The sequence below is a fragment of the Grampus griseus genome, assembly GCF_964374135.1.
Source record: "Grampus griseus genome assembly, chromosome: 14".
In the NCBI taxonomy this organism is placed as follows: domain Eukaryota; kingdom Metazoa; phylum Chordata; class Mammalia; order Artiodactyla; family Delphinidae; genus Grampus; species Grampus griseus.
This window is the reverse complement of record NC_139008.1, coordinates 3,689,221-3,712,787: the sequence shown is the minus strand read 5'-3', so window position 1 is coordinate 3,712,787 and position 23,567 is coordinate 3,689,221. Positions and strand designations below refer to the sequence as shown.

At 56.9% G+C, this 23,567-nt stretch overlaps 1 protein-coding gene across 1 annotated transcript; it reads right to left on the bottom strand.

Annotated features, from left to right (window-relative positions):
* Positions 1 to 5,195: 5,195 nt before the first annotated feature.
* SLC29A4 (solute carrier family 29 member 4) lies at positions 5,196 to 16,815 on the bottom strand (the record flags this gene model as incomplete). Its single annotated transcript, XM_082669990.1, has 10 exons — positions 5,196 to 5,338; positions 6,386 to 6,626; positions 7,348 to 7,535; positions 7,654 to 7,792; positions 8,426 to 8,664; positions 9,909 to 9,983; positions 11,997 to 12,125; positions 12,597 to 12,710; positions 12,989 to 13,114; positions 16,650 to 16,815. The coding sequence occupies 10 exons, from the start codon at positions 16,813 to 16,815 to the stop codon at positions 5,196 to 5,198; spliced, it is 1,560 nt and encodes a 519-aa protein (XP_082526116.1).
* Between the last annotated feature and the right edge of the window lie 6,752 nt (positions 16,816 to 23,567).

Here is a 23,567-nt window from a genome sequence, read left to right as displayed (position 1 = left end):
AAACCCAAAGTTAGTAGAAGAAAAGACATCATAAAGATCAGAACAGAAATAAACGAAATAGAGACAAAAAAGAAAGAAAGAAAAAAGAACTAAAAGCTGAAACTAAAAGTTGGTTCTTAGAAAAGATAAACAAATTTGATAAACCTTTAGCCAGACTTACCAAGAAAAAAAAAAGGGGGGGGGGAGCAGGCCCAAAGCAATAAAATCGAAAATGAAAAAGAAGTACAACTGACACCACAGAAATACAAAAGATCTTAAGAGACTACTACAAGCAACTATATGCCAATAAAATGGACAACCTAGAAGAAATGGACAAATTCTTAGAAATATACAATCCCCCAGGACTGAACCAGGAAGAAATAGAAAATATGAACAGACCAATTACCAGTAATGAAACTGAATCAGTAATTTAGAAACTCCCAACAAACAAAAGTCCAGGACCAGATGGCTTCACTGGTGAATACAATCGAACAGTTAGAAAAAACTTAACACCTATCTTCCTCCAACTATTCCAAAAAATTGCAGAGGAAGGAACACTTCCAAGTACATTCTATGAGGCAAGCATCACCCTGATACCAAAACCAGACAAAGATATCTCGAAAAACAAAACTAAAGGCCAATATCACTGATGACACAGATGCAAAAATCCTCAAAAATATTAGCAAACCAAATCCAACAGTACATTAAAAGGATGATACACCATGATCAAGTGGGACATCCCAGGAATGTAAGGATCTTCTTCAATATCTGCAAATCTATCAATGTGATACACCAAATTACAAACTGAAGAATAAAAACCAAATGATCATCTCAATAAATACAGAAAAAGCTTTTGACAAAATTCCACATCCACTATGATAAAAAAACTCTCCATAAAGTGGGCATAGAAGGAACATACCTCAACATAATAAACGCCATATATGACAAACCCACAGTTAAAATCATTCTCAATGGTGAAAAACTGCAAGCATTCCAAGATTAGGGACAAGAATGCCCATTCTCGCCACTTTTATTCAATATAGTATTGGAAGTCCTAGGCACAGCAATTAGGCAAGAAAAAGAAAAAGGAATCCAAACTGGAAAGGAAGAAGTAAAACGATCACTGTTTGCAAATAACATGATACTATACGTAGAAAATCCTAAAGATACCACCAGAAAACTACTAGACCTCATCAGTGAATTTGGTAAAATTGGAGGATACAAAATTAATATACAAAAATTGGCTGCATCCCGAATCACTAACAATGAACTATCAGAAAGAGAAATCAAGGAACAATCCTATTTACCATCACATCAAAAATAAAAAAATACCTAGGGGAAAAAACCTGTATTCTGAAAACTGTAAGACATTAATGAAAGAAATTGAAGATGACACAAACAGATGGAAATATACACTGTCTTCTTGGACTGGAAGAATTGATATTGTTAAAATGCCCATACTACCCAAGGTAATCTACAGATTCAGTGCAATCCCAATCAAAATACCAATGGCATTTTTCACAGAAATAGAACAAATAATTTTAAAATTTGTATGGAAACACAGAATAGACAAAACAGTCTCAAAAAAGAAGAACAGAGCTGAAGGAATCATGCTCCCTGACTTCAGACTGTACTACAAAGCTACAATAATCAAAACACTAAGGTACTGACACAAAAGCATACAAATAGATCAACAGAAGAGAGAGCCCACAAATAAACTTGTGCACTTATGGCCAATTAATCTATAACAAAGTAGGCAAGAATATACAGTGGAGAAGACAGTCTCTTCAACAAGTGGTGCTAGGAAAACTGGACAACTACATATAAAGAATGAAATTGGAACACTTTCTAACACCATATACAAAAATAAACTCAAAATGGATTAAGGACCTAAATGTTAAGACCAGAAACCATAAAAATCCTAGAAGAAAACATAGGCAGAACACTCTTTGACATAAATTGTAGCAGTATTTTTTTGGATCTGTTTCCTAAAGCAAAGAAAATAAAAGCAAAAACAAACAAATGGGTCCTAATTAAACTTAAAAGCTTTTTGCACAGCAAAGGAAATCATCAACAAAACGAAAAGACATCCTACTGCATGGGAGAAAATATTTGTTAATGATATGACCAATGAGGGGTTAATATCTAGAATATCAATATATAGTCCATACAACTCAACATAAAAAAAAAATACCTGATTAAAAAATGGGCAGAAGACCTGAACAGACGTTTTTCCAAAGAAGACATACAGATAGCCAACAGGGACGTGAAAAGACGCTCAACATCACCAATCATCAGGGAAATGCACATCAAAACCACAATGAGATATCACCTCATACCTGTCAGAATGGCTATCATCAAAAAGAACATAAATAATAAATAGTGGCGAGGATGTAGAGAAAAGGGAACCCTTGTACACTGTTGGGATGTAAACTGGTGCAGCCACTGTGGAAAACAGTATGGAGGTTTCTCAAAAAACTAAAAATTGAACTACCATATGACCCAGCAATTCCACTCCTAGGTATATATACAAAAAAACCCCCAAAACACTAATTCAAAAAGATACATGCAACCCCCCGTTCACTGCAGCATTATTTACAACTGCCAAGATGTGGAAGCAATCTAGGTGTCCAACAACATATGAATGGATAAAGAAGGTGTGGAACATATATACTATGGAATACTACTCAGCCATAAAAAAGAACGAAATGTTGCCATACGCAACAACATGGATGGACTTGGGAGGGCATTACGCTAAGTAAAATAAGTCAGACAGAGAAAGGCAAATACTGCGATATCACCTATATGTGGAATCTAAAAGATACAACAAACTAGTGACTATAACGTAAAAAAAACAGACTCACAGATAGAACAAACTAGTGGTGACCAGTGGGGAGAGGAAAAGGAGGAAGGGAAAGATAGGGGTAGGGGAGTAAGAGGTACAAGCTATTAGGTGTAAAATTAGCTACAAGGATATTTGTACAACATGGGGAATATAGCCAATATTTTATAATAACTATAAATGAAGCTCAATCCTTAAAAACTGTGAGTCACTATACTATACACCTGTAACTCACATAATACTGTACGTCAGTCACACTTCAGAAAAAAAGGAGGAGAGTGGAGGAGGCTACAACTGGGGCTGCTGTTAAGAGCGAGGCAGTAACAAAACACAGAACAAAAACACGTGGCGCAGAGCCCTCCCGGCTGCACCCACACTGGAAGGAATGACAGCAGTGCTGCCGGTCTGGGTGGCCCTGAGCCAGTGTGCAATGGAGGGGCGGCAGCCCTGCCGGGACTGGGGAGGCTGCGCCCAGGTCCTGGCGTTGCCACCTGCCCCCTACCCAGGGCAGCTGAGGCCGGCCCCCACGGGCACCTGCCCAGCAACCCAGCACACCGCACGTGGATGGGACACGGACGGCCACCCGGCTTTGCTATTTGAGGGCGGTGTGTGGAGGGAACGGTGCGGCCATGACGAAGGCAGTCAGCTCGGTGTGTGGCTGGGGAAGGGCTCCGACGGTCCTCCCGTTTCAGAGAAACTGAGTCACGAGGTAGTGCGTGCCCCACCCCCACATACCCAGTCTCGGAAGGAGCGGCACGCTGGCGCCACCAATCGGCCCCTGGTGCGGCGCCCCGCGTGGTCTTGACCCACGTGGCTGCAGGGGGCGGTGTCTGTCCGGAGGTGGGTGTGTCCCCAAGGTCGCGGGCCTGCCTGGAGCACAGGCCACCCTCAGGCAGCCGGCCTCCTCCTCCCCAACCCTCCTCCACGGAACCCACGTCGAAGAGCGGGGCAACCCGTCTTGGGGAAACTGAAACATAGGATAGTGGAGGAATTTGTCCAAACCACACACATCAGCAACAGAGCCGGGATGGGACCCCCGAACGCTCAGCGTCCAGTCCTGGCTCTGATCCCTCAGGGCAGGGGGCAAGCTATCTCCCCTCCTTTTCTCCCCCTTCGAGTGGGCGCGATGCAGCCACCGTCTCTGACTGTTCTGAGGGCCAAAGGGGCACCAAGGTGCCCTTTAAACCCCAAATGCTTCCTCTCCCCACCCCGACTGTCCGCCCCTCCACACAAATCTGTCCTGGGCCTACCAGGTGTCTGGAGGGAAGCCTGCGTTCCCAGTCGTGGGCCGTGTCCCGCCAGGACCCTTCCTCCCACCGCAGGGGCTGCGATGGCGGCACAGACGCTACTTGGAGGCGGCGGTGGGGCAGTTGCTCTGCCCTCATCTTTAATGGCCAGTGCGGTAGAGTTAGTGGACAGACGGGTGGACACCAGACGCAGAGGGGCAGGGTGGTCACAGCGGTGCCGTGGGTACCTGTCCTCCCCGTAGAGAAGCCCGCCTTTGGCAGGATGATCTGGGAATGCCCCCAGCTCGGGGCACCGAGCCAGCCCGGACCTCTGGGGGGACCCCACCCCTTCCTACTTGCCAGGGACTCCGGCATGTCTGTCCCTCCTTGGGCCTCCCTGGACAGGGCTCAAGGCCTAGGTCACAGGGTGACTTTATCCAGGGTGTGGGCCCTGCTTTGCGGCCCCCAAACTGTCCCCCTCCTGTATCACAGGTGGAGGATCCGGAGAAGTCATCGGGGCTCCCCAGGCAGGCACAGACGCCCAGGCCTGTGGCATCAGGTGGGTACCAGGGTACACGCGGGGTGCTGGCATGGGGTGGGTGCACCCAGGCCAGCACCAAAGCTGGGGTTGCAAAAAGGCCAGCGCAGACCGTGGTCTGAAACCATTCAGACCCAGAGCTTACAGCTCCTTCACGGCAAACGCATTTTGCTGGGGAGACCCAGCGTTTAAGAACGGGAACGGGGGAGACCTGGGGGCAAGGGGTCCCCAGTGAAGGAGGTGCTGAGGACGGTGTGGCTGGGGCCATGGGGCCCTCAAAGCAGAGCCAGGTGAGGGTCACCAGAAAGGGACACCAGCTGGTGGTCTGTCACTGTCCTGGCTGGCACTGGGACCACCAGACACACGCAGGTGGCAAAGGGCGGCATGAGACGGAACACAGAACACAGTGCTGGCGGGACCCTGTGGCAGCCACATGTCCAGGCCTCCGAGAACTTGGCAGAACCTTGGGGCCAGAGTGAGGGCAGGTGGGCCCAGAGAGGGTGGCGGTATTGGCACGGGGAGGAGGCCGGGGCCCCGCAGGCACTGCAGGCAGGGGTGGGGAAGGGCCCCGGCAGCCCTCCCTGGGCAGGGCTGGGGGCCCAGGCCTGGCTCAGAGGCCGGCGGGGAAGGAGGCGTTGGCGGCGGAGCGGTCGGGGCAGGTGCCGTGGGCGTCCCGCGTGAGGCTGTAGGTACAGTAGGCCACGGCCGAGCCCAGCGTCAGCCCCGTCATGTAGGACACAGTCATGGTGTTCCCTGCAGACAGGACCAGACCTCAGCTGGCGGGAGGGGCCACAGCGAGGGCTGGAGCCGAAGCCCTAGCTTCTCAGGTGTGAAGCAGTGACCACGGCCAGCTCCCACCTGGGAGGTGGCCGCCCCAGGACTGTTCCACCCTGACTGAAAGTGCTGGGCGCTCCAGGCCTCGCCTGCTTCTCTTTCTCTCCAGCCTCCTACCTCCAACTGCTTCCTCGTCATGGACCACTTAGGATGTCTACTGGGCTTCCTGAACCTACTGTGTCCAGAACCCCCCTCCAGTGCCCCTTCCCACACGGCCCCCTCCCCATCTCACTTGACGGCAATCCAACCTTCTTGCCCTGAGCAGCAGGCCCCCCTTGAGAGTCCTTCTTGACCTCCCCCCTCGCCCCACCCCCCGTCCTTTTCTCATACTCCATCTCCTAGTCCATCAGCTGGCCCCGTGGGCCCTGCAGTCAAAACGGATCCAGAATCCAGCACTTTCTTCCAGGCCCCTCCCACCTGTTTACTACTCCACTGCCGCCCCCTGCCCCAGGGCCTTTGCACGTGCTATCCCCGCCACTCCGAACACTCTTCCCTTGCATTGTCACGTGGCCCCTCACTACCTTCTCCAGGTCTCTGCTCAAGTCACCTCCTCAGTGAAGCCTTCCCAGACTGCTCTGCTTCCACTGTGAACCCCCTACCACGACTCCCTCGTCCCATTACTCTGTTTTACATTCCTCAACCACGCTCATCACCTTCCAACACATTACATCATTTTGTTGTCTCTTTGTCACCTCCGGACTGTCAACCCCACAAACACAGGGATCACTGTTTTGTCACCAGTGTCCCCAGAACCTAGAACAGTGCCTGGTGCACGGCAGGGGCTCACCAAGCAGCTGTGAGATGAACGAGGGGGGAAGCGGTTGGCGAACGTCCCCAAGCTACGAGCTCCGAGGCTGACTTGACCCTGGGACCCAAAGGTAGCTTCTCGCTGTGTGGTCTTGACTTCTACGGGCCTGGGTTTCCCTGCCTGACAGTGGACAGTCCTGCAGGCGAGCAGGGCCTTACCTGCTAGCTCCCGCTGCTTGGGGCTCACTTTGCCCGCCGCCAGGATCATGGGCACGCTGCCGAAGTAGCCATTGCTGATGCCCATGAGCAGGGAGAGGATGCAGGGCCAGGCCGGGTGGCGGAGGGCGGGCGTGCTGCTGGGGTAGACGCACAGGATGAAGAGGGGGATGAAGACCACACGGAGGCAGGCGCAGGCCAGCAAGTGGGTGCCCTGCCAGTCCATGGGCAGCGCCGCCAGGATCTGTGGGGAGACAGACATGCGGGCCCATGCCACTCCCCTTGCGTCTTCCCGGCAGCCTCCAGACACACCCCTATCCCTAGACACTCCCGGCTCAGGCTGTGTCCCCATCCTTTACCACCTTTGTCCACCAAACCCCTCATATGGCGACACACAGTCCTCGCTGTGTGCCCGGCACCCAGCCAAACACGACACACGTGCCCCTGTTCAGCCTGCACAGCACCCTCGCCGGGTGGGGCTCTTGCCATTATTTGAGAAACGAGGATACAGAGGCCCAGAGGATCAGGCCCACCTGCATCAACACGTGCGAAGCGGCAGCAACTGAACCCACTAACTGAACTCTGCCCCCTCGGCAAGCACAGGCCCGAGCCTCTCGGACCTCCCAGCTGTGTGACCCCAAGCAGATGGCTTTCCCTCTCTAAGCCTTGCGTTCTACGGAAGACCAACGACAGGCCAGCCATTTCTGGGTGCCCGCCTCCGTGTGCCCCCACCTGTGCTCAACTAGTGAGGGTGGGGCAAGCGCCGCCTCCCCCAACTGCTCCCAGCTGCGGTCTGGACCGTGGCTCTGCTCCCGCCCTCCCCACCAGGAGCCACGTGCAGCCTCTGCTTGGGGCCTGCGCCTCCCCGGGGACCCTCCCCGCGGCTCCCGCAGTGACCCTGGCGTCTGCTGCCCCCACCCACGGCGTCCTCCCCCAGGGCCGGGAGGGTTGGCGGGGGCGCCCACCTTGCCCACGAAGTCAGACAGGTTGAACACGGCCATGATGAGAATGGGCAGCCACTCGCCCAGGATGCAGTGGTGGATCTCGGACTCGAGACCCGGAAACAGGCACAGCGTGATGAAGTAGGTCACGGCAATGGAGAGCATGTCCGCCCAGATGACGCGGGCCACCACGTAGCGGTGCAGCAGCAGGGCTGTGGGAGGCCGGCGGCGTCAGGAGGCCGCACACCTAAGCGGCCCCAGCCCGCCGGAACACCCCCCGCCCTCCGCGCGCAGACGAGACACGGGACGCCGGGGCCCAGCCCGCCCCACCTCGGAAGGAGGGCCAGCTGCGCCCGGTTCTCGGCCGAGGCACATCAAAGCGCGTGTAGGCTCCCCCGCCGCCGGTCACCTCGTGGGCTGGGCTGTCCTTCGGGGACCCGCCGTTGGCCAGGCCTGGGCCCTGGTGCTCCTGGAGGGGGTACAGGGTGGGACGCGTTTGGGTGAGAGGCCCCCGCAGGCTCCTGCCGGCCGCTTCCTCGCCGTCCCGCAAACACGCCAAGCTCCTCCCACGCCCCGGAGCCTCTGCGCGTGCGCTTCCCTCTGCCCACCCCCCCACGCCCCGCCCCCACGCCTTTCGTGTGGGTCCTCACACCCCTCCGCACGGCTCAGGTCTCAGCCCAGAGCCACTCGCGGACCCTCCGTGACCATTAAGGGGGCTCCGGTTTCTGACGTGGGCCTTGTCTCAGCCGGCCTCTGGCTCCGCGCAGTGTCCGGGGCGCCCCAGCTCCCCAGGATGGCTCCGCGCGGGCCTGCGGGGGAGGCCACAGGTGTGGGCCATCACACCGGGGGCGTGGGGAGGTTAAGGCCTCAGGTGTGGGCTGTCACAGCCAGGGGGCCTCAGGCCTCAGGTGTGTGGTGTCACCAAGGGATGAAACCTTGGTCCACAGGACGAAGGAGGGCCCGTGGGTAGGAGCCTCGGGCCACAGGAGGAGCTGGAGCCTGAGACGACAGCGACAGCGGGGCGCGGCTGGAGGAGCTCGGCTGGGACGGGGCGGCGGCCGTGCCGGGCCTCCCGGCTCCCTCCGCCGACATCGCGACTTACAAAGTGCACGTCCTCGGCGGCCACGTCGTGGTGCACGCGGTAGCCGGCCGTGTGGCTGGGGCGGGGCCGCGCCGTGTGGTAGAGCACGAAGCGGCTGCCCCGTACCAGCAGGTGCAGCAGGAAGCAGAGCAGCTCCAGGCCCGCGGAGACCAGGAAGAAGATGAGCGTGCCGGCCCGCTCGTCGGGTAGCAGCAGCTTCGTGAGGATACGGCTCAGGGAGACCATCACGCCCGCCGTGCCTGCGGGGGGAGGGGCCGTGACGCGGGCGACCCCGCCCACTCGGCCCCGCCCCGCAGCCCTGGGACGCGGACACGCCGTGGCTGCCCGCAGGATGCGCCGGCGCAGCCCGCCCCTCTCTGGCCCCTGCTCCCGGCTCACACACACCCCACCCCAGGCGCACTGATCACGTGTCTGCTGTGTGCCCGGCACCGTCCGCCCTGAGGACACAGTGGGGACAACGCATGCAGGCCCTTCCTTCTGGGCTCGTTGGGGAGAGGCCCCAAACAGGTCGCAGAAAAACACCAATGATTGTGCAGGATTTGGGGGGACAGGCAGAGACGAGGGGGCGAGCGTCCATTGGCAGAGGGCGGGCATGAGCTCTACATGTTTGTGTTTGCGGAGCTGAAAGGAAGTGGTGGGCTTGGAACCAGGTGGGTGGGGTCCTAAGGTCACAGGGGAAGGTGGTGGGGGTCACGGCAAGCGGGGTACCTTCTCGGAACCAAACTCCACAGACGCGAGTCTTGGAGCCCTGGGGGCACCTGGTGGGCCTCACCGTATGTAGAGGGTACAGAGCACCCCAAAGGGGAGAAATGGGGCCCAGAGTCCACCTGAGTCCTGCCCCACAGCACGGCTGAGCCTGGCCCATCCAGGCCCGGAAGGAAGACTGAGGACATCTGGACGAGGTGCTCCGAAGTGCTTGCGGCTGGGCTGAGGGTGGGGCGGCCCCCGTGCTGGAGGGCAGCAAGACAAGAGGGGGAGTCGGCTGCTCGGACCGGGGCTGGGCCGCAGGGATCACCCCGGAGGGCAGGTCCACATGACTTGCAGGGACTTAGAGCACTGGGTGTCGGGTAGGTCTCAGGTTTGAGCAAGGGGGTGCCCTTCACTGAGCAGGGGCCGGTGGGATGACGTGTTGGGCTTGGGAAAGGGAGTCTGAGTTGCCAAGTGGGGTGGGGCTCTGAGGAGAGCTCGGTGCTGGGGGCCGGCACTTGACGTCACGGGTGTAGATGAGCTGCCCTGCACACACACGCACACACGAAACGCACGCCTTGCACAGACGCTGCGGGACACTCGAGACCCATGCTCAGAGTGTGGCACGTGCTCCTCACATCACAGAGGACTCTGCACCCAAAGAGACCACGCCTAGCACCTCATCCCTCCTGTCTGGGAGTCCGGCCCCCCACCAGCCAGGCGCTCGCCAGCCCCGCCTCGGTCCCAGGAAGAGGGTCGCAGAGCCTAGGCGGCTCTGGGGTCCGCAGATACTCACTCTCCCCCGTCATCACCCCCTGCGTGTACCTCTTGGGCAGCATCCCCGTGTACCCGTAGAAGCTGGATTGCTGCACTTGAGAGAGAGAGAGAGAAGTAACCATGAGACACCACTTATCACCTGTTTGCTTGGAACAGAATTCAGAAGTTTGAGAACACTGTTGGCAAGGGTTGCTGGGAAAAGACATTAACACCACTGGGGGCAGAGGGACCTTGTCCAATCCCCTCGCGGGGTGGGGTGGAAACAGCACCACCCCCTGCATAGCACAGTCCTGCCTTCGACGTCCCCGCCCCGGGGCTGGCCAGACTCCCCAACCTCTTCTGGTCATTGACACCCAAGCAGAAATGACACGCGTCACTCCTGGACCAGGTAGGAAAAGCCCACGTGGTCTTCTGGTCTGTCTTTCCCCAGGGGCGGCCACAGAAGAGGCCATGTGTTACAGACAGGGAGCCACCGGCAGTCCGAGTGAGTGTGGAAATAACCCCACCGACACGCTGGATGTGCAGCAAGGGCCAGAAATAAGGCCGGTTCTGAGAAGCCACTGAGATCTCTGGGCTCGTTTGTTACCACAGCATAACGTCTCATCCTGACCAACAAGACAGAAGTGCAGCAGTATCTGGGGAAAATGAAAATGTACTGGCTCAAGCCCTGCGGTTTAGTGACTCCACGCCTGGAAGTAAACCCTGGAGCAGGGCTGGCAAACTAGCATCTCCTTCCTGGTGGGGTTATCAGCATTTTTTTTTTTAATGAAATAGAGCAGAGCAGACCTGAGTACAAAGCCTGGATTGAGAATATTATTTCACAGAGCCTTGATTTCATTTATACACACACACACACACACACACACGCACACATGTGTGCTGGGTCATAATGTGAAATGTATCTCTTTCTGGAAGTCACGATCAACAGAACAATTGGCCTGGACCTTTGCAAACATCATTGCCACAGAAGACAGAGAAAGGCTGAGGACCTTTCAGATTAAAGGAGACTAAAGATGTGACCAGTGATGTAACGTGTGACCCTGGGCTGGGTCCTGGGTCAGAAAAACCAAACGCTGTACAGGACATTACCGCGACAAACAGTGAAATGATTATGGCTTGTAGATCTGATGATAGTATTGTATCAATGTTAAATGTCCCAATTTTGGCAATTGTAAATGTGGTTCTAGAAGAGATGTTTTAGGTTTAGCTGTTAAACACCCTGAACTGTTACCATTTAGGCAAAGAAGCATGATGATGTCTGCAAGTAATTCCCAAACGGTTTAAGGACAAAACATACATTTTCTATTTATATATATTTAGGGGAAATTTCATATAATACATATACTTTAGAAGGTGGAGGAGGGGGACTTCCCTGGTGGTCCAGTGGTTAAGACTCCGCGCTCCCAGTGCAGGGGGCCCGGCTTCGATCCCTGTTCAGGGAACTAGATCCCACATGCCGCGACTAAAGCTCCCACACTCGGCAGCGAAGATCCTGCGTGCCGCAACTAAGACCCAGCGCAGCCAAATAAATAAATACATATTTTTAAAAAAGATTCTTATTAAAAAAAAAAAAAGAAGTTGGGGGCAGGGAGGGGGAACAGAGAAAGCCAGCAAAGGAAAGAAAGCACATGTGGCAAAATGTTAACAATTGGTGAATCTAGGTGAAAGGTATATGGGAACTCATTATATTATTCTTAACTTTCCATAGGTTTGAAACAGTTTCAAAATAAAAAGTTAAAAAAAAAATTTGAAAGCTACCGCCCAAGAGAAACACAGTGACTCGGTGACATGGGCAGGAGAGGTTGTGAAGCCTGGTTTATACCTGAGAAAACCAGGGAACTGCCTCCATGTTCACATGGCATGTGGGCATGTGGACATGTGTGTGGAGTGTGTGCTCTGACTCTGTGTGTGACCAGCGCACGCAGCCCTTTGGGTGTGCAGCGTGCGTGCATGTGTGAAAGCAGACTCGCCCATGTGCACGTGGAAACGTGCCGGCACTGAGTCTGGCTCACCCTGTATTAACATGCCCCCAGCACACGAACAGGGCCGGTGGGACGGCCCGCAGTGGGCACCCAGGGGCTCAGCCCACCCCGGCCCCTGGCCCTACCTGTGCAGCCGAAGGCCACGGTGCCCACCGCAGCCAGGTTGATGGCATAAGCCTGGTCACGAGAGAAGAGCTGCAGCCACACGTCGCAGATGCTGATGAACAGGAGGGGGCCCAAGGCTAAGAGGTAGCCTGTGTGGGGAGAGGCCAGAGAGGTGGCACTTGATGGTGGGCTGGGGGAGCCCCCTCATCCCCCAACATGGAGCCAGGTCTGAGGTGCCCTCTCTCTGCCTTTCCCCTTAATACTGGGAGGGCGGGGACATCTTAGAGTTCTAGGAGGGGCACCCAGAAGGCTTCCTGGAGGAGGCGCCTCGAGCTGTGTTTTGAAGCTGAATGTTACCATGGAGACAAATGGGAGAGGAAGAGCAGGGAAGAGCAAGGGCCCCGGGACACACGGGACAGCAGCCTCGCCAGGCGCAGGCATCATGCCAGCACGTGTTACACGCACATGGGCCTGACACTGTTTTCATAGTTGAACCCCATGACATTCCTAGGAGGTGCGCCCATCTTACAGACGAGGAGAGTGAGGCGCACGCAGGGAATGGAGGGCATGTAACGGCCAGGTGTGAGGGCCGGGAGCCGGGTGGGCAGCGGGCAGCGTACCCGCGGTGATCCTCGTGTGCAGGCTCAGCCTCTCCACCAGCGCGTTGTTCAGGAGCACAGCCACCAGCGCCACCAGGATGTAGGTGAGGCTCATGTCAAACACAATCGAGGTCCCTGGTGGGGGGCAGGGTAACAGGGGTTCAGGGGAGCCCCACCCTCTGCACCTGCCCCCGCCAGGCACTGCTTCCTCCCTCTGCCCCAAAGGGGCTGACAGCCCAGAGAGGGTGAGTGGCTGCCCTTGGGGTCACACAGCAATTCACAGCCGAGCTAGGGTTTGAATAAAACGGGCTCCCCAAGTGGGGTCCCGCCCAAGGGGTTTCTGGAGGGTGGCAGGCCTGAGTCACGTGTGCAGGGCCGCATGCGATGGCAGGACGCGACTGTGGGGGACCCACCTGGGTACTTGTGGTGCAGGTAGTCCACGTCGGTGATGAAGCTATTGTACGGCAGCAGGAAGCCCACGCCAGCCAGGAGCGTTGCAAAGTAGACGGCGCGGTAGCGGTCATCAGGCACCGGCTCCTCTGCCCGCAAACCCAGACGCCAGGTGAGACGCGGACCAGCCCATTCGCGGCCGCGACCACCACATCGGGGCCACAGTCCACCACGGCACCCCCATCACGACCACCATAGCCACAGCCACTCCGGCTGCCACCCGAACCACAGACACGGCCTCCCACCATGCATCTGTCACTGCCACCAGAAGCACTGCCACCTTAGCTACCATCACCATGGCCACTCTCACCATATCCAAGCCACCAAGGCCATCATGACCGTGGCTACTCTCCATCACTATGGCCACAGCTGCCCACGCCACCACCATCATGGCCATTATCAAAAGTCACCAAACACCATGGCCACTGTCACCATCGTACCCACCATCATGACCACCATCACCATACCCACGGTCCATCATCACTGTGGCCACTGCCACTGTATCCAACAGCATCACGGCTGCCGTCACCCTGGCCACCATCCATCCCCATCACAGCTGCTACATCACAGCCGTTATCATCACCTTACAGCCACTGTAACCATGGTCACCGTCACCGTGGCCGCTCTCCACCTTCACGGCCCCAGCTGCCCCAGTCATCATAGTCATGGCTGCCAGACATACAACCACCAATACCACGCCAGTGCAGCCATCACCACAGCCACTGGCCGTTACCAAGAGGCTGCTGCCACCGTGACTCTCACCATCATGGCCACGGAAGCAGCTGGCTGGAGAGAACAGTGAAACGGCCTTTTGGAGACTCAGCTCTGGGACCAGCTGGGTGGCCAGACCTGGTGGGGCTGAGGCAGTGTCCTCTGGGAGGCCACCGATGCTCTAAACCAGCGTCCAGTATACAGGGCTGATTCTCCTACAGTTAGTGTTCACACATCCAGGAACCACGGGCAGAAGTGCGGGTGGGACCACTCACTACGCCCCTTAGAGCTTCACCAGCGAAATGTTTGCTTCCCACCCCCAGGACTTGAGGCTCCGCTGGGCCGGAGGGCTTTGCTCCAAAGGGAGGAACGGTTCCCCCCCGAGACACAGTGATCCTGCAGGGAGCAGGGTGGCCGCTCTGGCTGTGGGGACAGATCCTGACCGTCATCACTGGGAAGTCAGGTTGCTCCCGTGTGGGAGTGAGAGAGTAGGTCCGCGAGACAGGAGATTCCTCACGGCCTCTCTCAGCACGTGCAATCCCTGGGACACAGTCAATGGAAAACGATACCAACCCAAGTCCAGCAGGACTGCTAGTGATCCAGAGCTTTCAAGAATGAAGGCTGGGGGAATTCCCTGCTGGTCCAGTGGTTATGAGTTGGCACTCTCACTGCTGGGGCCCCAGGTTTGATCCCTGGTCGGGGAACTAAAATTCCATAAGCCACATGGCGCGGCCAAGAAAAAAAAAAATAATGAAGCTTGGGTCACCCACCGGGCAAAGAACCATGACCAGTTAAGATACTTGTGGTGGGCAAATGGAATATGGGATGGGCGGTGGGAGAAGGTAGTTATGAATACGGTGGGCAAATGGAATATGGGATGGGCGGTGGGAGAAGGTAGTTAGAATACCAGCTACAATCATGGGACTAGTCACAGACATGAGAACTGATACTGTTATGAGTATTGCTTCCTTTTTTTGATATGAATATGTGTGTGTATGTATTAATCAAATGCTTTTATTTTATTCACTTTCTCACCCCCGTATCATCTAACGTAAGATGTGTTCGTAATAGTTAACCCTGTATCTCAGTATTGAAGTTTGGGGGATCAAAGGAGAAGTGCGAACATCAACGCACAAGGACTTTGCGTCCTTTGGGGAAAGGGTTAGTGTGTTTTTGTTCATGTGGGGGTCCGTTACGTCCTGGTAGGTGGGGGGTTGACTGTTAGTGTCTTTCTCTGGAGACTAAGTATGGTGTAGGGAGCTGTGTATAGGAGGCAAGCTGGTAAGGGTAGACTGTAATGGTCAGTTTGTAGGTCAACTTGGAGGCGGAACCACAGTCCTGTTGTTCAATCAAACACCGACCGAGGTGCTGCTGTGAAAAGATTTTTCTTTCACAGAAAAATCACACAAAGGCCCTCCTTAGTTACTTTAAGTTTGATCAAAAGGGAGTTTACCCTGGGTGGGCCTGACCTAATCAGGTAAGACCCTGAGGCCTTCCCAGAACTCAGGGACCCCAAACGGCTCGTGCCCCTGGGATTCCAGCCTGCTTGTCATCTTCCGTCCTGACCACCTGCCTGATGGACTTCAGACTGGCTTAGCCAGTCTCCTCTTTAGCCAGCCAATGTCCTATAATAAATGCATATGGATATCTATACATCTACATCTGTACTGCATCTTTAACTCTCTTTCTAGCTCTGTCTCCTGCTGGCTCTGGTAGAACCCTGGCTGATGCAGCCACTGTCACCATAGCCATTACAGCTAAAATCACCACTGCCCTGGTCACCATGGCCACCATCCAATTCTATGGCCATGGCAACGTGGCATCCACTACCTGGCCAGGAGAAGCCTGGGGATGGGCCCCGAGCTGACTCTGTCCATACACACGGGTGCAGGGAGATTATCCCAACCCAACATGGGTCTCAGCCCGCAGAACCTCCACTCCCCATCTGCAAAGAGAGGGGATGGAAGCTGAGAGTAAGTCTCCATGCCGGAGCCTGAAGTGGTCCTAGTATAACCTGTAGCCAGCCCCCAAATGAGCTATCACTTGCAGGGGGGCCTCCTGAGCGCCGGGAAACGTCTTAAGCCACATTTTGTGGATCCAGTTGCAAGCACATTAGGGTGGCCCCAGGATCATTCCCCTTTTCCAGATGAAGAAACTGAGGCCCAGAGAACAGTGACTTACCCAAGGTCCCTGAGTGGACAGAGACAGGAGCTGGGGTCGAACCCAAATCTGCCTAACTCCAGACCTGCACACTGCCCACTCTGCAAGTCTGATCTCACAGGCAACTGGACTATTTCCTCCATGTAGGGAACCTGAGCCTCCGAAAGGTTGAGGCACTTGCCCTAGGACACAGATAGGTGGAAAACCGGATATTTCTTTCTTGGGGTTTTTTTTGGGGGCTGTGCTGTGCAGCTTGTGGGATCTTAGTTCCCTGACCAGGGATTGAACCTGGACCCTCGGCAGTGAAAGTGCGGAGTCCTAACCACTGGACCGCCAGGGAAGTCCTCAAAACTGGGGTGTTTGAACCTCACATCACTCCTCTTTTCGGACACTTTCCCATCTCCACTGAAGTGAGGCATGGCTTGCTCTGACCCAAGAATGCAGCCAACGCCATATGCGTCAGTCGTAGACAGAAGTTTACATACAGGTCAGTGCATGGTTCACCCTGTGCCCTCCCACCTCCTCAGTGGTCGTGGAAACCCACGTTAAGATGGAGCCTTCCCCGGGCACCCGGCATTAGTGAAGGCACTGGGCCGGTGGGCTCGTTTGTTACCACGGCAGATCTCATCCATCCTGACCGACGGTGCCTCCCGGGCTCAGTGACCCCCCCACAAGGTTCCCCATCCCGGGAAAGGCTCCCACAGCCGTCCCTGCTTTGGGGCAGACGCGCACCCTGGCCGCACGCTCACTCACCAGAGTCCGTGAAAATCGGGATGCCCCTGGCCCTACTGCCCTGGGCCTGGGCTACCCCTGCCGCCACCTCCTCCAGCGGGCCGCTGTCGAAGCTCATCACCACGCTCCTGTGCGGCGTGCTCGCCACGCTGGGCTCCTGGAGGTGCTGGCTGCCCACCGAGCCCATGGCAGCCCTGCTGTGGGGAAAGCAGATGACGCAGGCTGGGGAGGCCAGGAGGGGATCCCTGCCCCACTGCCACGCGGCCAAGCCTGCACCCCCGGGGGACCACCGTCTCTATCCACCCCACCCACCTTGAAACAGCACGCAGGGGCACACAAACCTGAACGGACGAGCGACGTCCCGTGACTTGTGTCTTACGATGCTCCCTGGCTGCAGCGGAGAGCAAGGCTGGAGGCCCGCGTGAGGGCGGCGGCAGTGGGCACAGCGGAGAGAAAGAGACGGGGGGAGAAATATTCTGAACACTTGTGTGCCAGCACTGTGCTCGAGCGTCCCACGAACCATCTCCCTCTGGGAGGGGGTTCCGACATTCACTCATTTGACAGCCGATGTTAGAGTGTGAACGTCCCGCCGGCCCACCACCCCGATCTCATAGGCAGTAAGCGGTGGGGCCTGAACCCGGACCCAGGCCTGTGGGACCGTGAGCCACCGTTCTGGGGCCGACCACGTGGACGAGCAGGAAGTCCTCCCTTTGGTCTTCCTCCGTTTCTCTTGCCTCAGCTCAAAGCTGTAGCCCTTATCTTTGGAGGAAAGGAAGGAGTTGATTGATCCTCGAGGGAGTAACACCCCCATGTGTAGGTGACCCTGTGGGTGTTGGGGGGTCTAGTTCTTTCCCTGAAACATTGATCAGTTTGTTTTTCTGACAACTTTTATTAATTAATCTGATTGCCAAAAGGATACACATTCGCTGTAGAGAATTCGAGACAAAGATGGGACACGGAAGCACTGGGTACTGAGCGTAGCACTTCCGCTTCCTGGGCCGCCCCGAGCACGTATGGGGGAACCCACAGAAGAAGCCGGGAGACAGACCGCTTCCCGAGGGATCCCACGTGCCCGGCGCTACTCCGAGTCTCTCTGAGGATGGCGCCGGCCACGCCCAGCTCCCCCACCTCTGCTTGTCCCATCTAACGTCCTTCCTGCCTCAGTTTACCTGCTCCCCAGCCTCCAGACGGGTGTGCTGACCAGTTACGGAGTGCCTCCCCTGGGCTTCCCCCCTTCCTTGCTCCCCACAGAGTTTTAGTGGGGGTCTGACAGGCTGGAACCATCCCTGATGCCAGGTGGGCCCTGGGGACTGGGTAAATTCTGCTCTTGCCATCCGGGGTCTGACCGGGCTTGATGCGCACCTAGGAGCAGCAGAGAGGAGGGTTGCAGGCTTCTCCTTCCGGGGCCTGGGAAGCCAGGCGTGAACCCCTCTGGTCTCGGTGCTCTTCCTGTTGCCCCCAGCCCCGGGCCTCCTGCCACATCTGGAGCTGGGGGGGACGAACAAGACACAGGACAGAGCTTGGCCTGGGTTTGAATGACTGTGGCCTTAGGCAGGACCCTGCACTGGAGGCTTGGACACCCTCGGTCCCCAGCCACCCAGCGTCCTGGGTGGGGCCGGGGAAGGGGCCAGCGGCAGAGCGGCGGCCTACAACAACGGACACTCCTCCCTCCAGCCCTGGAGGTTGTGCACCCCCGACCCCCTGGGCCGTGTTCCCCACAGAGACGCGGCGGCGCCCCAAACCTGCCGGTGCCCCAAACCTGCCGGGCCTCCCCGCTGAGGTCTCCGCCCCGCCCAGAGGCCACGCCCCCCGGGAAGGCGGACGTGTTCCGCGACAAGCCAGGAGGCCGCCCAACTGCTCCCTCCCGCTCAGCGGGTGAGGCGGGCAGCTGCCACCCACAGGGCCCCCCTCAGCCACTGTCCCCACGTGCTCCTGCAGTCCGCCTCCCGGGAGGTGCTCTGGCTCCCCCTGCGGCGGCCCCATGACCCCTGATACCACCTTCCATGGTGGCAGGGCAGGGGGTGCCCCGAGGCTGCCCCCACCTCTCCTGGGCTGCAGGCCTCAACCCGCCCCTCCAGAACACCCCCTCCAACTCCACGCCCGCAGCCCAGAGCCCCAGCTCTCCCCCCATCCGCCCCTCCTCCTCCCGGGTCCCCCTTTAATGAAAATTTATGGACAGACAGGTCAGGGATCTTCTCCTGACCCCAGCAGTCCTGAAGGCCCGGCTCATGCCCCCACTTTGCAGAAAGAGAAACTGAGGCACAGAGAGCCAGGTCCAGGGGTCCAGCTTCTATTGGGAGCCCCGCCAGGCCGACCACCTTTGGCTCCCCCCATTTCAGAGGCAACTGAGTGGACAAGGGTTCTAACTGTGCCCCAGGGCACTGTGAAGACGCTGGGTGTCTGAACCCCAAGGCCAGGATGACCCCTCTCAGGGGCTGCGCTCCAGCCGGAGGGCACAAGGGAGCCTGAATTCCATCTGGGAAGCCAGCCTGTTAGCTCTCCTCGAGCCTCGGGCTCCTCACGAGCCCCAAGCCCTGGCTGGCTGGACGCCCTTGGCTGGTCCTGGCCCCCTGTGCCTGGGCCAGCTTATGAGCTCTGCTGTTCTTTCCCCAGCCAAGCTTTCTGGACTGGCCCAACTCCTCCCTGTTGGCTCTGCCCACAGGAAAGTGGGTTTCAAGACCCTGGGGCCACCCGCTTCCTGGAGCCCGGGGAGGATGCATGAATGCACTGGCCACAGGAGCTGGCTGGCTCCTAGGGTGCCCAGCCCCAGGCCCTGGCCCCTGGCCTTGGTGCTGCAGCTCCCCCACCCACAGGCTCTTTCTGCGAGACCAGCCCCGTCGGCAACAAAGTTGCTTCCCAGGCCTGCGCTCCCAGGCGAAGGGCAGACCCCAGGACCACCCGGAGGCGACCGCTGGGCGCAGGCCACATCTCTTCCAGCCCTATCCCAAGAGCTGGGAGGGGACCGGCAGGGGGAAGGGGTGAGGGGGCGCGGCAGAGGTTCCAGGAGGGAACTCGGGATGGAAGGACGCTTAGGGTGTGCCCGGGGACGCAGAGGCGCCTGGCCCTGAGCAGGGCCTGGAGCCGCCGGCCACTCTCCCCCTTTCCCGGGTCTGGGTCCTGCGCTCGCAGATGGGCTGGTGGGGGGCTGGTCCGGTCCAGATGCTGGATAGGGTGGGGGTGGGAGCCCGCTCATTCCGGGATAGGGGTGGGAAGGTGGGGGACTCGGGGTCCCCGGGGTCACGTGCCCCCATCCCTGGACTCGGCGGCCGGAGCCGGCGCGGAGCCGGGCCGCGCGCGCCTCAGACAAAGGCTCCGACAGGTCCCCGCGCCTCAGCCGGTCCGCCCCCCGCCCACCGCCCGTCTCCGCCGCGGTGACCGCTTACCTCGGCCCGGTCGGATCCTGGGGTCCTCCAAGCTCCCAGCCCCGCCCGCGCCCAACGCCCCCGCGCCGGGACCCCCGGGCGCCCGCGCCCCGCAACGCTGCGCCCCGCTCCCCGCACCGCTCCTCGGGCCGAGCGCGGCCGGCGTCCTCCGCGGGTCCCGGGTCGGCCGGCCCCGGCGTCGGCGACCGCGTCCGGGGGGCGCAGCGGCAGCGGCAGCGGCGAGCACGGCGGGGACTCCCGCGCTCCGCCCCGTCCCGCCACCCCCGCGGAGCCCCGCCCCTTTCTCCCCTCCTCCTTCCCCGCCCTCCTCCTCCGTCTCCCGCCCGCTGCGCCCGCAGAGGCGGGGGAGGGGCGGAGGTTGAGGTCGCGGCCCCAGACGCCCCGGGGGACATGGTGGTCCCGGCGACCCTGGGGTGACCTGTGGCTGATCTAGTCGCCATCCCCCATGCCCACCTCCCCGCCTGGGTGCCCAGGCCTACTGCCTCCCCGCACCCCGTCCACCCCTACCAACCCTTGTCGCCTCGCGGGGGAGGCCTGCGGTGCTCGAGGAGTGGGTGGGACAGGTTACCCGGTGAGCTGATCCAAGTTTTGAAGGATGAGTAGGATTCCGCGGGCAGGAGAAACGTGTGGATTCCACAGAGGTCTAGGGGCTGCCGCAGGCCCCTGTGCCGCTCCTTCGCGTGGTCCCCACCCCTGCCCGCGGTCCCCCTGCTCGCCGCTTGGGATCAGACCCTGACGAGGTCGCTTCCTATCACTGAGCCTCAGTTTTCTCCCAGGAAGGTGGAATTATAACCCTCCCCAGGGCTGTCAGTCCCGGCGCGCACCTCTCTCCCAGCCTCCAATTGCGCATCTGTAACCTGGCCCTAAGAGAAGAGACCCGTGCTGAGGCCCTGGGAGGAGTCCACGATGAGGGGAGGGGGTGTTCCTTGCCCGGAAAGGGGTCCAGCCTCAAGGGGAGAACAAGAACCAGGTGGGAGGTAGATGAGCCTGCCCATGGGAAGCCCCCAACCAGGGCTGAGCCCTCCCTGTGGGATCAACAGAGGTGCCTGCCAGGACTCGTGCCAAGCCCCTACGTGGATGCCCTCCCCTCACTTTCCACCAGACTAGCCCCTCTTCCTGCCTGGAGACCCACCCCTGGTGAGCGAGGGTGGGCCAGGGGGACGTGGCCCGTTGTTCAGTCATTAATCTCAAAGTCAATGAGCCTGATGCTTCCCACGGCCCCAGAGCTTTGAAAGGGCCAGTGCAGGAAACCATGCAGAGCCGCCCTGGGTGTAAATAAAAATTATTCGGTGCCTGTGAGACATTGTTCTGGATTCAGGGGACACATCAGGGTCCCTGCCCCCATGGGGTTTCGTAGGCAATAAACAGGTACAATCATTTGCGGAAGCATCAGATGGCAGACGGTGGTGGGACAGACAATGGCATGTGTCTATGGGAATGGGTGGGCATTATTGTCTAGTGGTCAGGGAAGGCCACTCTGAGAAGGTGACGCTGGGCCTGAGAGACTAGCCCCTGGTGGGGAGGTTTGTGGGAAGGGGCTTCTAGGCAGAGGGACAGCCAGGGCAAAGTCCTGAGACCAGAGAAAGCTCATTCTATTTGGGGACAGAAAGAAGGCTGGTGGATCTGGAACAGAGGAAGGGAGAAGCCATTCCGGGGAAGCGGGCAGAGAGCCGGAGCCAGCCTGGGGGAGGGGGTCTTGTTGGAGCCCCTGGAGTGTTTTAGTCAGAGTAGGTTTTTAAACCTAGATTCCAGGTGGGAGTGCAAATTGGAACAACCCTTCTGGAAAGTAAGTTAGCCTTAAAAAAAAAAAAAAAAAACCTTTCATCCAGATAATCTAGCCTAAGGAAATAATTCTAAATACAGAAAGGGCCTTATATACAAAAATGTCCATCATATTGTAATAGCCAAACATTGCAAATAGCCTGATTACCCAAGAAGAGACGATAAGGAATATTCATCATGGTGGGAGACAGATGACATGATTGTTATATTTGAAAAAAAAAAACGAAGAAAGCTAATGGAATAACATGTCACCACTAGGATGTACAGTTATGAAGGATTGATAATAATGTGGAAAACTGGCAGTGTGGAAGCAAGTAACACAGAAACAGGAAGAAATGGGAAGAAATACAAAAGATACTTTGCACTTTGTGCCCCCAAATTGGAAAAACCAGGTAAAAGGATTTTCTGGGAAAATAAAAAATGAGCAGACAAGCTGCCATCAGACGAGAACTAAAATCTAAGTAGAACACATACTGGGGAGGAAAGAGAGAATTTTGTTAAAGAACTACTTTGCCTCTGCTCCCAAACCCCAGGTGTGAGCAGTTTCACAGAATTACGGAATTCTACCCAACTTTTAAAGAACAGAGAGCCACGATGCAACTTAATCATTCCAGAGCACAGGAAGAAAGAAAGAACATCCTAAACCTGATGAAGTTTTCTCTAAGAAAACAACAGACGGGTCTGGCCTGTGAATACCGGTATAAAACCCTAAATACAATATTAGCAAATAGTGATTGCTTCAGAGAAAGGAGATGGGGGGCAGGGGTCAGAGAAAGGACACATTATTTACTGTAGCCTTTTGTAGATTTTGATTTTTTTAATATTAAGTGGACAAGCCTGATACACAATTATGCATAGAAGGAAATGTAGCAAAATGTTAAACTGTGGTCGTCATTGAATGTGGGGACAGGACAGGCATCATTGTCTTCTCTATTTTTCTGCCTTTTCTATACAAAGTCCATCAGTTTGCTAAGTCGGCTGAGAAACTTTGGGGTTTAGATTAGGGTCAAGGTCTGGGAGGGTGATGGATTTCTCCCAGTGTCCAAAGGACCTTATAGCAAGGGCTGGTGTTGTGATGGGGAGTTCAGGGCTGTGTCCTGGGGGCTTGGAGGGGCCCGGTGGCGGCAGGTGCATTTGAGGTGGGCTCAGAACTGAGAGGGGCAGGCCACCCCCACAGCCAGCTGTGTCAGGACCCTTCCTCAGGGCCAGTCCAGCCGTGAGATGTGAAAACCACACACGCTTACTGTCTATGCCACTGACCTTTGGTGCGTGTTTGTTACGCAGCATAGTCGTGGCTGTGATAACAGATACACTGGTTGATTGACTTGTCCTGTGCCCTGGTGTTGAATGTCGATCCCTTGCCCTGCACCATGCTGTGGGTCTCGTGCACGAGGACCTTGCTTCACCCTCTAAGGGAGATAGCATGCCTTCATTTCCCCACGGGGACCCTCAGCCCTCCGGCAGCTCAGTAGCTGGTAAGAGCTCAGCCTTCCTGCTATGTGACCCTGGGCCATTCACCGCCCCTCTCTGTGCCTCACATGGAAAAGGGGCACTGTGAGGAGTAAAAGACATAACATGCTTCACAGGGGGGCTGACACTTGCTCAGTCCTCGGGAAACACTTTACAGACATCCTTCCATTGACTGCTCCCAGCTGCCCTGTGCTGGGAGACCGCTCCTGTCATCACCCATTTTACGTGTGAGCAAACTGAGGCCCAGAAGGGTCCCCAGCTGGCAGGTCAAAGCTGAGTCTTGCGGCTCTGCATCCTGCGTATT